Source organism: Mangifera indica, chromosome 10, assembly GCF_011075055.1.
Source record: "Mangifera indica cultivar Alphonso chromosome 10, CATAS_Mindica_2.1, whole genome shotgun sequence".
Lineage (NCBI taxonomy): Eukaryota > Viridiplantae > Streptophyta > Magnoliopsida > Sapindales > Anacardiaceae > Mangifera > Mangifera indica.
Window position 1 is genome coordinate 3,085,989 of NC_058146.1, and position 12,897 is coordinate 3,098,885.

Here is a 12,897-nt window from a genome sequence, read left to right on the forward strand (position 1 = left end):
CCCTCAAAATTAGTTAGACGACTTGCCTTCTCATTCTTGAAGTTAGGTTTAGATTTAAGTCAGGTTTAACTTAGATTTAGCTGAAGTCAAACGCAAGTTTGAGTTTGTTGAGCTAATTTAAAAGCCGTTTGAGTTTAGTTCATTTAAGAGAAATTAAGTTGAAGTTTAAGCTCAAACTGAGTTTTAAATTTGGTTCGATATGATAGACGGGCAAAAAATAAGTAAAATGATATTGTTTTGATGAGTGTTAGTAAAAATGATATTGTTTTAGTTGGTTTATATCAAAAATTTTTAAATTTATGAGTTTTACAAATTGAATCCTTTTAAAATTTGAGTTTGAGCTTAAACTTGAATTTTTAAGTTAAGTTTGATTAAATTGAGTTTAACCTCCTATTTGAATAGATTTGATTTGAATATATTATTATTTGAAATAGTCTCATCCAATTTTAGCAAAGAAGCTTGTAGGTGTCCTGAAGGTTACGCAGCCTGAACATTGAGGCGGTGCCGGAGTAGTCCATATCGGGAAGCCTGTTTTTGGCCATAAGTGACACGTGGCTCAATGCTGCTACGTGGCAATGTAGTCAGAATGTCTCCTGTTTCACCCAATCAATACGTGTAAACACCAGACTGACATGCAAAAACCAACATTATTCTCTTGCTCCACCGTCCCTCCACTCTTTAAAGCCCCAATAAACCCGAATATGCTTATCAATATCCAAACATAAAGCAACCAATTCTCTCCAAGCCAAAAATATTAGCTCCAAATGGCTGATTTACGTGATGAATATGGGAACCCAATTCAGCTGACAGATGAACTCGGGGAACCCAGTTCAGCTAACCGACGAATACGGCAACCCCATGCAACTCACTGGTGTTGCTCTCTCCGAAGACGCGTCTGCCGCCAGCCAAGTCCACGGTGTTGATGTTGGTTTTCCACCAGCTGCTGCTCATATTCCTGGTGTTGATGTTGGACATCAGCCTCAGCTGTTTCGTGGGGAAGATCAGCATGAGCATCAAGAGTTGAAGCAAGAGCTGGAACATGAGCGCCAGCTTGATCAGCATGCGGGTGCAGAGGCGATTCAGCACTCTAGCTCGGTGAGATATATGTAACAATGAAAAAGCTGACATTAATTAAAAGGTAAAAATGAACATAAAAATACCATTACTATAAATATTATTTTTATAATTTTAATAATCAATTATTTATATTTTTAATTAAATCTAAGTAAATTTATAATTTTAATAAAAAGTTTTTAGAAAATTTTAACGATAGAAAATATTTCATATTTTTTATTATTAAACGTTAATTATAATGATAAAATTTTTTTCATCGTTAAGAACTTTTAACGGTGATAATTACTTTTTATATTTAAAATAATAAAATTATTATTTTTAAAGGGAATATAAATAATTAAATACTAAAATTATTAAAATTATGAAAATAGTATTGATAATGATAGAATAAATTAATTTTCTTCTATCAATGCTAGTCTTTTTTAAATGTAGCCCATTCACCTTCTACCTCATTAATTTTTATCTTGTAATTAGGATTAGTTAATTTGTGTTTTGAGCTTCGATTAAACGGAAGTTATGTTTCTGAAATAACAAAAACATCTTATTGGTGCATGCATGTATAGTCTGAGGATGATGGGCAAGGTGAGAGGAGGAAGAAGAAGGGACTGAAGGAGAAAATAAAAGAGAAACTTGGAGGAAATGGGAAGCACAAGCAGGACCATTTACAGACCACAATCATCTCCACCACCAAAACAACCATCAACGCTCCAGATCAACATCAACAAGAGCATCATGAGAAGAAAAGCGTTATGGAGAAGATCAAGGACAAACTTCCTGGTCATCGCCATTTATACATCACATAACAAATATATATATATATATATATATATATAGATATGTATATCAACTACTGTACATTGGATTAGGGTGCCTATGATCAGCTTGTTTTTGCTTTGATCGATGTGTACTTTGTTTAGATTTTGCTTATAATTAAGTTGCAGCAATAAGACTAATGTTTATATGTTAAACTCGGCCTCAAAACCTTGTTATTCTTGTGGTTAAAGTGGATGTAGCCCAATTCCCATCAACTTGTTTTGAAGTGGAATCTGAAAAAATAAGTGCAAGTGCAAGAGATATATATGGAGTTTTACAGGCTTTTATGGTTGTCTCCTGTTTAGCCGCAGCACCATTTTCTGTTGCCACTCACTAAAAAAAAGCCTTACCATTAATCAAAAAACTTTCTCCACAAACCTAGCCTTATTTTCGGGCATGCAAACTTCTTTCAGGCTGTCAATGGCTTTCCTCCTCTAAGAATCAAGAAAACTAAGAAACAATTAACACTCCATCCCCCATTTTAGGAAAGAAAAACAAAAATCCTCTTTCACATCCTTTATTGGATCCAGTTCTAAACACCCCTTCTTCAACCAGGAGGGCTAGACATAGAAAAACAAGAAAAATAAAATAAGATAAACAATCCCATTTCTATGCTCTATGTTGTCGTCTTCATCCTCTTCTTTGATGGCTTTCCTCCTGGTTCTTGTTATTGCTTTTGTCTTCGGCCCCTTTACCGCCTTTTCGGACGACACCAACTTCAGTCCTAAAGATAATATCCTCATTGATTGTGGAGGCAAGTCCTCTTCTTCTCTTCCTGATGGAAGAACATTCAAAACAGATAAGGAATCCAGTCAATTCTTGGAAACTAAAGAAGACATTCAGGTTTCTGTGGAGTCAGCTGATGTTCCTTCGCCTATATATTTGAGTGCCAGAGTTTTTACAGAAGAAGCAACTTACAATTTCCGTTTATCAGAAAAAGGATGGCACTGGATTCGTCTCCATTTCTTTGCATTGTCTGTCAAGGAACATGATCTGACGAAAGCATCCTTCTCCGTTCATACAGAAAAATATGTTCTTCTTCACAACTTCAAGCTTGAAAATAATAAAGAAGTTGTGCTGAAGGAATACTTGCTCAGTGGGACTGATTCTACATTGTCTCTCAAGTTTATACCGGAGAATTCTATGGCTTTCATTAATGCCATTGAGGTTGTTTCTGCCCCGGATAGCTTAATTAGTGATGAAGGCTCCAATCTTTTCCCAGTCGAGAATTACGCTGGTTTGACCAAATTTTCATACCAATATGTTTACAGAATTAACATGGGGGGACCTTTGATCACCTCAAAGAATGACACACTTGGCAGGACTTGGGTGCCTGATTCTCCATATCTCAAGGATAAAGCCTTGGCTCGGAGTGTCTCTGTGGGTTCTGATGGCATCAAATATCCTGAATTAGTCACACCATTGATTGCACCAGCATCAGTGTATTCTTCTGCTGCTGAGATGGGTGAATCAGCCACAACTCAACCAAATTTCAACATCACATGGAACTTTGATGTTGACACAACGTTTAACTATCTGCTTCGGATGCATTTTTGTGACATTGTAAGCAAATCCATGGATGACCTGTATTTCAATGTATACATTAATGGAAAAACTGCAATATCTGGGTTGGATTTGTCTACCCTTACAAAGGGTCTGGCTACTCCATACTATAAAGATATTGTTGTGAATGCTACACTGATGTCTGGCGAACTCAGAGTTCAAATTGGTCCAATGAATCAGAACACTGGTACAAGAAATGCAATTATAAATGGGTTGGAGATTATGAAAATGAGTAATTCAGTAGATAGTTTGGATGGAGAGTTTGGTGTTGATGGTAGCTCGGCTGGTTCATCTAACCGTGGTACAGTAGCTGCAGTTGGATTTGCAATGATGTTTGGAGCATTTGTTGGGCTTGGTGCAATGGTGATTAAGTGGCACAAGAGACCCCAAGATTGGCGAAAGAGAAATAGCTTCTCTTCTTGGTTGCTTCCTATCCATACTGGTGACACAAGTTTCATGTCCAGCAAGACCTCAGTCAGCTCACACAAGATGGGCCTGGGCAGGTACTTCTCTTTGGCAGAGTTGCAAGAAGCAACAAACAACTTTGACAAAAGTGCAATAATCGGTGTTGGTGGATTTGGCAATGTGTACCTTGGTGAGATTGATGATGGAACCAAAGTTGCCGTCAAGAGGGGGAACCCGCAATCCGAACAAGGTATCACAGAGTTTGAAACAGAAATCCAAATGTTATCTAAGCTTAGGCATAGGCATTTAGTGTCACTTATTGGCTACTGTGATGAGAATTCAGAGATGATCCTGGTTTATGAATACATGTCAAATGGACCATTTAGGGATCACTTGTATGGAAAAAATCTGCCACCATTGTCATGGAAGCAAAGGCTGGAGATATGTATTGGTGCTGCTCGCGGACTTCACTATCTTCACACTGGAACTGCACAAGGTATCATCCACCGCGACGTTAAGACCACGAACATTTTGCTTGATGATGCATTTGTTGCCAAGGTTGCAGATTTTGGACTTTCCAAAGATGCACCAATGGGAGCAGGTCATGTGAGTACAGCAGTGAAGGGAAGTTTTGGGTATCTGGACCCGGAGTACTTCAGACGGCAACAATTGACAGATAAATCAGATGTATACTCATTTGGTGTCGTTCTGTTTGAGGTATTGTGTGCAAGGCCAGCAATTAACCCACAACTGCCAAGAGAACAAGTTAATTTGGCTGACTGGGCAATGCAATGGAAGAGAAAAGGCTTGCTTGAAAAGATTGTAGACCCTCATCTTGCAGGCACTATCAATCCTGAATCAATGAAGAAGTTTGCTGAGGCTGCAGAGAAGTGTTTAGCCGACAATGGTGTGGACAGGCCTACAATGGGAGATGTATTGTGGAACTTAGAGTATGCTTTGCAATTACAAGAAGCTTTCACAAAAGGAAAAGTTGAGGATGACGAGTCTGCTGCTGCTGCTGCTGTTCTTCCATCCACTACTCACACTTCCACCTCTGATAATCGTCCGGTTACTCATCCGGAGGAAAGCACAGAACCCGGAGGAAGGCACAGAACCGGCACAAGTTCAGGCGATTGACACACACTCAAGTACTACAATGTTTGCCCAATTTTCAAATCTTAATGGTAGGTAAATTATGAATGTGGGTGGGTGATTAAAGAATGTATAAAGTGGTGCAACACCAAACAGTCTTGTGTACAAACGTTTAGCACTAATGGTTTGTTCTGCTTCTTCATGAATGGGAAATAGTTAGCAATTTGAGCGTCCATGGAGAGCATACCTACATACTTATGTACAATATAGCAAATTATTACAATTACTCTAAGTACACAATTTTTTTATTCTTTGTATTCTTGGATTGCATGTATTGGTAAGAGAACCAAGTTGGCCCAGAGTGTGCTCTAACAAGATGAGAGGGATGGGATTACGAAGAAACTATGGCTAAATAAGTTCAACTCTTTCACTCATTTGATCCAGGGCCGATAAATACCCAACAAATTCTGTTATTAGCAACTTTACAGTCTAATCTCATCTATTGTCAAGTGTCAACCTAGCTAGGTTAAAACACATATATATTGTTGTTACAAAAAAGGAGAATTGGAGGCTACAATCAAATAGTTTTTTTGGGCTGAAAACCCTAACTTGAGCTGAACAGCTCCTCCAAGGCTAAACCAAACACACTAAGAAATTGAAATCTCGAGTCCAATAACTGATTTCATAACTACTATATCAAATAAGTCAAGAGTTTAATCTTGATATACCGTTAACCGTTTTTGAATTCATACCCTCTTTGTTAATTCGATGCCCCCACTTTTACAGCTCAACTAGATATTTTCACTCACAAGATACTCTCTTGTAACCTAGTAAGTAACACTTTATGGTACAGAATTAGGAATTTTTAAGTCTTCCACAGTCAAAAGTTTATTCCCACCACCACAACTATGGCAATCTTTTCTTTTTTTCGGTGACTGAAGCCAAATCATCGAGCATTACCAGATCATCATCATGGTCTTTGTCTCCATCAAGCTCTTTCATACCATGAGCACCATTTGGAACATTCACTTCGGATAATTTACGTTTCTTCCCTGAAGGTTCTGAAATTTCATCCACCTCAGCCTCCACAACTTCTGCTTCCGGTGCATTTGATGTGCTCCCATCATTTCTGGCCACCGGAGGAGCTTGTTTCCATCCAGATAGAACCATTCCATCCGGCTCCTTTTCTTCATCAAATTCATCCCTGTTAAAATTCAGAGCATGTAAAATATAAGCAGCTGATCAACTGTGACAAACAATTTCTGGAAAATCATGAGAATCAGGATCCAAATATCATTACAAATCAACAGATCCAAACAATTCATGAAGCTTAGGACCATGCAAATTGGGATTTTTTCCATTCAACTAAAGCTTCGAAAAGTCATCAGAGTTAAAGCAATGAAAAATCTACACTCTTCTTACTAATATCTCTTAATGAAACAAATGATGCAAAAAAGTTCAGGCTAATATCATCCAAGCCGTTAAGGGACCATCATGAAAACCAACACAGCCATAACGTAACCATGACAATATCTAAAAATAAATAAAATAGTTGGATCAAATAAACATACTTGTAAATTTACCCTGATACCTCTTGAAAATAAAATAGATGAACCCAACCCCAAAGCAATGATCGTACAAGCTAAAGATCACTCGCATGTGCGTATTTTTCAGCCACCATGCCAAAGGCCTCACTATGAGATATTAAACAACATGCATGCGCTCATAAAACTTCACAAACAGATTTGTAAGGGAATGAACACCCTCCCATCTCCGAAAAGAATGGAAATTAAGCAGCAGTCTATTAAATATATTATGCTTGGTTTTGAAGTTTGCCTTTTCAAAGTAAATGCAAACCTATGTTTGATATTGATACTGCAAACCAACTCCTGTTGAAGATCCTCCACGGTGAGCATTGTCCCACTAGTAACTGGAGAAGGAAGCTCAGATAGCACCTGAGGCAAGAACAAAATTAATTTGAACTAAAAATCAAAGGAGGAAGGAAGAGATACAAAAAATACATGGTTTGCAACATTAAAGAATTAAAATTGTTCCTACGAAAACAACAAATTTTACCTTCTCAAGATTGGCAGCATAATTTGCTACCATATCTTCATCAAGATCATCACCAACTTCATAAAGAAGGTTTGAACCATGCATAATCAATGGGAAGTTCATACCAAGCTTGGCCTTAACAATCTTTGCCACAAAATCCCGCAACTTTGAGTGATGAGTATTAATCTCAAGAGATAGTGGTGTCTGTTTTAAGCAGCAGATTACCATCATGACTGAGAAACACATATAAAGAGATTTACAAGATATTGTCAAGGGAAAGTAAACTATACCTCAGAACAAACATAGCAGGACTTGTTTGGTTCAAAAGGTTCCACTGGCATAAGAAGCATCTTTTTGGCAACATGTTCAAGACAATATGTCATCCTGCGTAGAAGTTCCAAAAAGGATTTCAGCACATTCAGCAGTTGCTAATCATAGATATAGATACAAAACTAAGTAACTCCTCAAGGTGGAATCTTTCCATTTTTTATGCATACCAGCACTCAAAGATTTAAAAAAAAAAAAAACTTGATACTTTAAGCACCAACTAACTAAACCTCGGCAACTGAAATAACAAATAAAATAAAACAGAATAAAATTTACACATAATCACTCAGCAAAAACCCAAGTAAACCACAAGTGATTTAAAAGCAAAACAAAAATAAAACCGATGTCTAAATTTCTTCAACTTAAAACAAGAGTGAAAGTACTAACAATATGAATATCTTGAAAGCCAGAGAAAGCGAGAGTCTTAAGCAGCTCACAGCCGATACCACCAGCTCCAACCAAAAGCACTTTGGCGCCCTAAACAGAACAAAAACTTAAAAAACGAAAATACAAAACCCTGTAATTCAGTTGAAATAGAAGTGTTGAAGGGGGTACCTTTATTGCAGACAAGTGTCCCTCTGAAGCCACTGGGACTAACCGTAGAGAGAGTGAGGAAGGTGAACAGAGTGAGTCAGCGAGAAAAAGGTCAATTAGAATCAGCATATAAAATTTGATTTGTACGACTAAATAATATGGCCAAAGAACAATTTCGCACCCAGGTATTCTGCAATGTCAAGTTTTTCTCTTTTATCTTTGATAATTTCAAACAACTACTCATGAGCAGTTAAAATTAACGATAATAAGAATAAAATTGTCATTTTTTCTATAATATTAAAAATAAACTAAAATATAATCTCTTTTTGCCCTCCTAAAATTTAAAAACTAAAAATTTCCTCTAGCTTAAGTTTTAAAAAATAGTAGTTTCACCATAGGGTTTCGTTTTAAAATCTCTGGCTCCATTGCCCCCGGTCTTTCTCTCTGACTATCTCTCTCCTCTTATTTAGATATCTGATCGATATCGAAAAAGTGGTAAAAGACGATGAACTTCGTCTGACGAAGTTTTTCACCCTTCCAGACAAAGATTAAGCTGTCATTTTCGTCTAAGAAGATGATCGTCTTCTTAAAAGAATACCTTTGAGTGGGTGTTTGAGATTATCAAAGATAAAAAGGGAAAACTTGAGATTGCAACATATCTTGGGTGGGAAATAGTCGTTTGGCCAAATAATATTTAGGAAATATGGAATTGTGGCGTCCGTGGGGATTTGAACACGGGACCTCTTTGATGGTGGAGAATCTAAAAGAGGTCGTCACCCTTGCAGGGCCGCTAAGCTTGAATATATATTTGATGTAATGATGTGGGTGAGGTGAGAACGGGTTTGTTAAAATTTATGGGGGTTAAAGTTTATTCATCAAACCTTGGGTGGGAAATAGAAAACAAAAAATACCAGGTACGGACTCTATTCAGCGCGTGCATGATGGCGACACCCTTTTTTAGTTTCTTTCTTATTATCTAGTAATTTCTCATTACCATGTGTCAAATATTCATTGGGTAAACTTTGCTTTGCCTGGTTTCTCCAATCATTTTCTGCCATCTCATCCTAACGCAGAAACTTTTATCCACAGGAGAATTTCCCCGCGATACTTTTAGAGTTGGACTCCACTCTCTTACCCATCGTCGTCCATCTGAAAACGGCGAAAAGAGCACGAGACAATGACAGTCACCATCGCCATGTAAATGCGTTTTACTGAAGAAGAGACGTAATTTTCGCTGAAATGTAAGTCGTCTAGTGATCTAAATTCAATGCCGACAATTTTCTTCTAATTGTTTCTTAATATTATGGGGTTATTTAGGGTTTGATTATAATATTTCTTTGTTTAGTTTTTTGTTGATTCTGATCAGCCATGGAGTCTGGAATGATGGTTCTTCCATTAACTTACGCTTCTCCAAACGGTAGGTCTCTTAAGTTATGTTAATAGAATGTTTTGTTGGTTTCATTGGTGATTGTTTGCTTACATACATTGTTTTTTCACGGCTTACATGTAAGTTATTTGGATAATTGCTTTGATTAATTGCATATCTCTGCATGATTGGCTATTGAACGTGATAGCTCTTAATCTTAAGCCATGAAATTGTTAATATATATGTTTTTATTCTGGTCGAAAGTAAAGTTTTTAGAATAATCTAGTCATATGTTCTTGTTTTTTCATTTAGTGTTGAATTTACTATCAGCCCATGATTACTGGTAAGGAAGGGACTTAAGTATGGACCTATGATTGTGCATTATTATTGTCTTCAAAGATATAAAAGAATTAATTCTGAAATTAACTGATTCTTGATTTTCATGTTTTGACAAAGAAAGCGTTTATAATTATCTCCATTTATGTTTTCCTTTTCGTTTTTTTTTTCTCCTTGGTTTCGTGTAATTGAATGTGTAGTGGTCACTTTTATGATTTATTATTTGTCTAGCATGGTTGGTTTTGTTTCCTAATTGTAATCGGTAATGTGGTTGCTCATTTGCTGTTTGATTTATTTATTATTTTCATTTGTTTTGATAGAGTCGTGTTCAAAGGGACATAAAAGAATTAAATTATCAAGTGATGCAAAAACTTATGGTTGTACTACTTCCTCCGTGTCTATGAAAGACGAAACAGAAGAGAAGAAGGCAGAGGTTTCACAGAATATAATTGATTATTCTGATCCATTTGCCATCTCAAATTTGCTTGATAACTTAGATTCTGGTAAATTTGGGAGTGTAACAAAGGACATAAAGGACCTCATAGATCGGAAATTTCAAATATGGGGTCCTCTTTGTGCCAACAATCCTTTACTTTCAAATATATTTTTGAATGCTGAGAGCCCGAGTAAGCAGGCCACAAAGTTGGCTATTCAAAATCCTTTTCAAAAAGTCATCGATTTGGAAGATGACACAGCGGCTTTAACTCATCATCCATCAGTTGTAGTTCTTTCAGATGATGAAGATGAGGAAGAGAAGAGGCCTTCTTATCCTTTTCACGAGGTTGTCTTGCCACGGCCTGAGCCTCCTGCTGGACATTTTTTCACAAAGGACATGATGGTATGTTTCTCTAACAAGTTTAATCTTGGATTTCTTTGTGTTGTAATGCTGACAAGTGACAAGGATCTATTGCTCAGTACTTTTGTAATCAAATATTGAACATTGAATTAAATGGGTAATCGCTCTACAAAAGAGGTGACTTTTGGATATTAATGTTTTACATTTATCATACAAAGACATGACTAAGACTGGTGAGTGTAAAAGAATTTGTTTTTTTTTTTCCCTCGTTAAGGAGGTAATTTGGGTGATATTTTATTGTCAAATTTAGTATATTTTACTGTTCCAATGTCATTTGTCTCCCGTCTGAAAGTTCTTGTGTTATTACGGAATTAAGATTAGGGGCTATTTTGAGAACACATTTAAGCTTCAGGGCTACCCACAGAACAGAATTAAAAGGGAAGAAGAAGTAAGTTTAGTTGGTGAAATTGCTATCGAGAAAGATCAGGGTGTTTATGTTGGTGTGGAAGAGGATAATGATGATAGAAAGAAGACTGAAGATGATGGTCTGGGGGATATTTGGCAGGAGATGTCAATGGCGTTAGAATGTTCCAAGGTACTCTGTTCTGTAAATTTTTTTCTCCTTTATTTATACATTTCCTATTCATTCTTTTTGCACTAAGAATTTTGATTGTACAAGGGTTTGTAGGTTATGCTATTATTTTAAAAAAATTAAATGTTATTTAATTCTTTGAGTATCCTTTATTGAATAAGATATTTCAAACCCATAATTCCTTTATTATGCTAGCAATTCATCTATATCTTGCTAAGTTACTGCGATATTTATCATGTTTTTATGCTGCTTTTGGTAGGATGTGGTTGAAGATAATACGGGCAATGAGCACATGGAAGAAGATGGTGAGGACTGTGATCATTCATTTGTCTTGAAGGATGATCTGGGCTATGTTTGTCGTATTTGTGGAGTGATTGACCGAGGAATTGAAACCATAATTGAGGTCCAGTTTAATAAGGTAAGATTATTGTTGTTTATTACTAAAATTCTATGCGCCTGCACCTTTTCTTTTTCTTAAATTAGCAAGTAGCTATGCAAATATGTATATGGTGATTCCTGCTATAAACGTGATACTGACTCTGAACTCCACCTGATTTTTAATTTGGTCTGTGCCTTTAAGGGTTTGAGAACATATTTCATAAGCTATTGCCCTTGATTTTTGAGTTGACTTCGAGTCAATGCTTTCAATTGCTGTCTTGTTCAGTCTTGGCTTTTAACATTTTGTTAATACCTAGAAGTGATGGATTGGGTTGGAAATAACCTCACCTATTATTTTCTCTATTTTATAGAATGACTAGTTGGGAGACATAACATTTCCACATCTTTATTTCTGCTCAGACAATTATTTACAGTTTGTTCTCTGAGCTTTTGATTGATTTTGTTGCAGTGTTTTGGTGCTTTTTAATTTGTAAATCTATATAAAAATATCCTAAGAAAAGGCTTGAGTTTTTCTACACCAAGTTACTTGACTGAATTGTTTTCAATCAAGTTGGTGACTGATCTCTTTTTCTTCTATCAAAATGATTGATCTGCCTACAATTTAATAATATTGGAACATAGAAGGATAAGAAGCCAATAAATCTGATTTTTTTTTAAATTATGTAGGCTAAAATATTGCACATGAATTTTTAGACCCCTACACATGGCATGGCCATATAGGCTATTAAATAGACTATGATGATACTGGAATAGGGTGAAATGCACAACTAAACTATGATAATTTGGGTTACAAAAGCTTTAATTTAGACAGCTTGTTTTTTAAGCACACAAATCTGACTGGCATAGGATGACTAAGTTCTTAAATGATTATTCAGGATTTTATGTTGCCCTTTGCATCTCATTGGAATTAATGTATGCGCATGATTAGATTTTGATGCTTATTTAGTAATTGTCTTTGCTTGCTGCGTTAGATTTTGACATTTCTTTTTGTTAAATCTAGGCCAAAAGGAGCACCAGAACATACATGTATGATCCCGGAAATGGCAAAGGTAGAGATTCCAGCTACATAGATGGAGTTAAGTTGTCTGAAAATGACTTGATGGTGACTGACATTGCTGCTCATCCAAGACATATGAAACAAATGAAACCTCATCAAATTGAAGGATTTAATTTTCTTCGAAGTAATCTGGTGACTGATCATCCTGGTGGCTGCATTTTGGCTCATGCACCTGGATCTGGAAAGACATTTATGATAATCAGTTTCATGCAGAGTTTCTTAGCTAAGTATCCACAGGCCAGACCACTGGTGGTGCTTCCTAAAGGAATATTGGCAACATGGAAGAAAGAGTTTCAGACTTGGCAGATAGAAGACATTCCACTTTTTGACTTCTACACTGTGAAAGCTGACAGTAGAGCTCAGCAATTAGAGGTGTTGAAAAAGTGGGTGGAGCAGAAGAGTATTCTTTTCTTAGGGTACAAACAGTTTTCTGCAATTGTTTGCGACTCTGAAACCAGTAAGGCAGCAGCCACTTGTCAAGAGATACT

The 12,897-nt window shown here is 36.5% G+C and overlaps 3 protein-coding genes and 1 pseudogene across 4 annotated transcripts; 3 read left to right on the forward strand and 1 right to left on the reverse strand.

Annotated features, from left to right (window-relative positions):
- Positions 1-333: 333 nt before the first annotated feature.
- LOC123228180 lies at positions 334-2,102 on the forward strand (annotated as a pseudogene).
- Positions 2,103-2,389: 287 nt separating this feature from the next.
- LOC123228235 (probable receptor-like protein kinase At4g39110) lies at positions 2,390-5,191 on the forward strand. Its single transcript, XM_044653557.1, is given in 2 exon segments — positions 2,390-4,944; positions 4,946-5,191. Coding segments are annotated over 2 exon segments (2,541 nt in total). The 5' UTR covers positions 2,390-2,505; the 3' UTR covers positions 5,048-5,191.
- Positions 5,192-5,610: 419 nt separating this feature from the next.
- Positions 5,611-8,008, reverse strand: LOC123227357 (SUMO-activating enzyme subunit 2-like). 2 transcript variants are annotated; one of them, XM_044652131.1, is made up of 6 exons: positions 7,885-8,008; positions 7,717-7,806; positions 7,293-7,386; positions 7,024-7,206; positions 6,805-6,902; positions 5,611-6,151 (listed from the first exon to the last, which is right to left on the reverse strand). In XM_044652131.1, exons 3-6 carry the CDS (start codon positions 7,383-7,385, stop codon positions 5,854-5,856), a joined length of 672 nt encoding a protein of 223 aa, XP_044508066.1. In that variant the 5' UTR covers position 7,386; positions 7,717-7,806; positions 7,885-8,008; the 3' UTR covers positions 5,611-5,853. The 2 variants fall into 2 exon arrangements, with proteins under 2 accessions (XP_044508066.1, XP_044508065.1); XM_044652130.1 differs by having other exon boundaries at positions 6,784-6,902.
- A 919-nt stretch (positions 8,009-8,927) lies between these two features.
- LOC123227044 (protein CHROMATIN REMODELING 35-like) lies at positions 8,928-12,897 on the forward strand (the record flags this gene model as incomplete). Its single annotated transcript, XM_044651658.1, is given in 6 exon segments — positions 8,928-9,104; positions 9,209-9,280; positions 9,886-10,403; positions 10,738-10,956; positions 11,213-11,371; positions 12,353-12,897. Coding segments are annotated over 5 exon segments (1,490 nt in total), but the record flags the coding sequence as incomplete, so codon positions are not given.

Bases quoted from the DNA above. Each gene is read 5' to 3' on its own strand.
- LOC123227357 (XM_044652130.1), bottom strand. From the start codon at position 7,385: ATGACATATTGTCTTGAACATGTTGCCAAAAAGATGCTTCTTATGCCA. The intron at 7,207-7,292 runs GTATAGTTTACT...TGCTTAAAACAG, and splicing joins CCTGCTATGTTTGTTCTGAG to ACACCACTATCTCTTGAGAT. The intron at 6,152-6,783 runs GCAAACTTCAAA...GAATTTTAACAG, and splicing joins TTTGCATTTACTTTGAAAAG to GGATGAATTTGATGAAGAAA.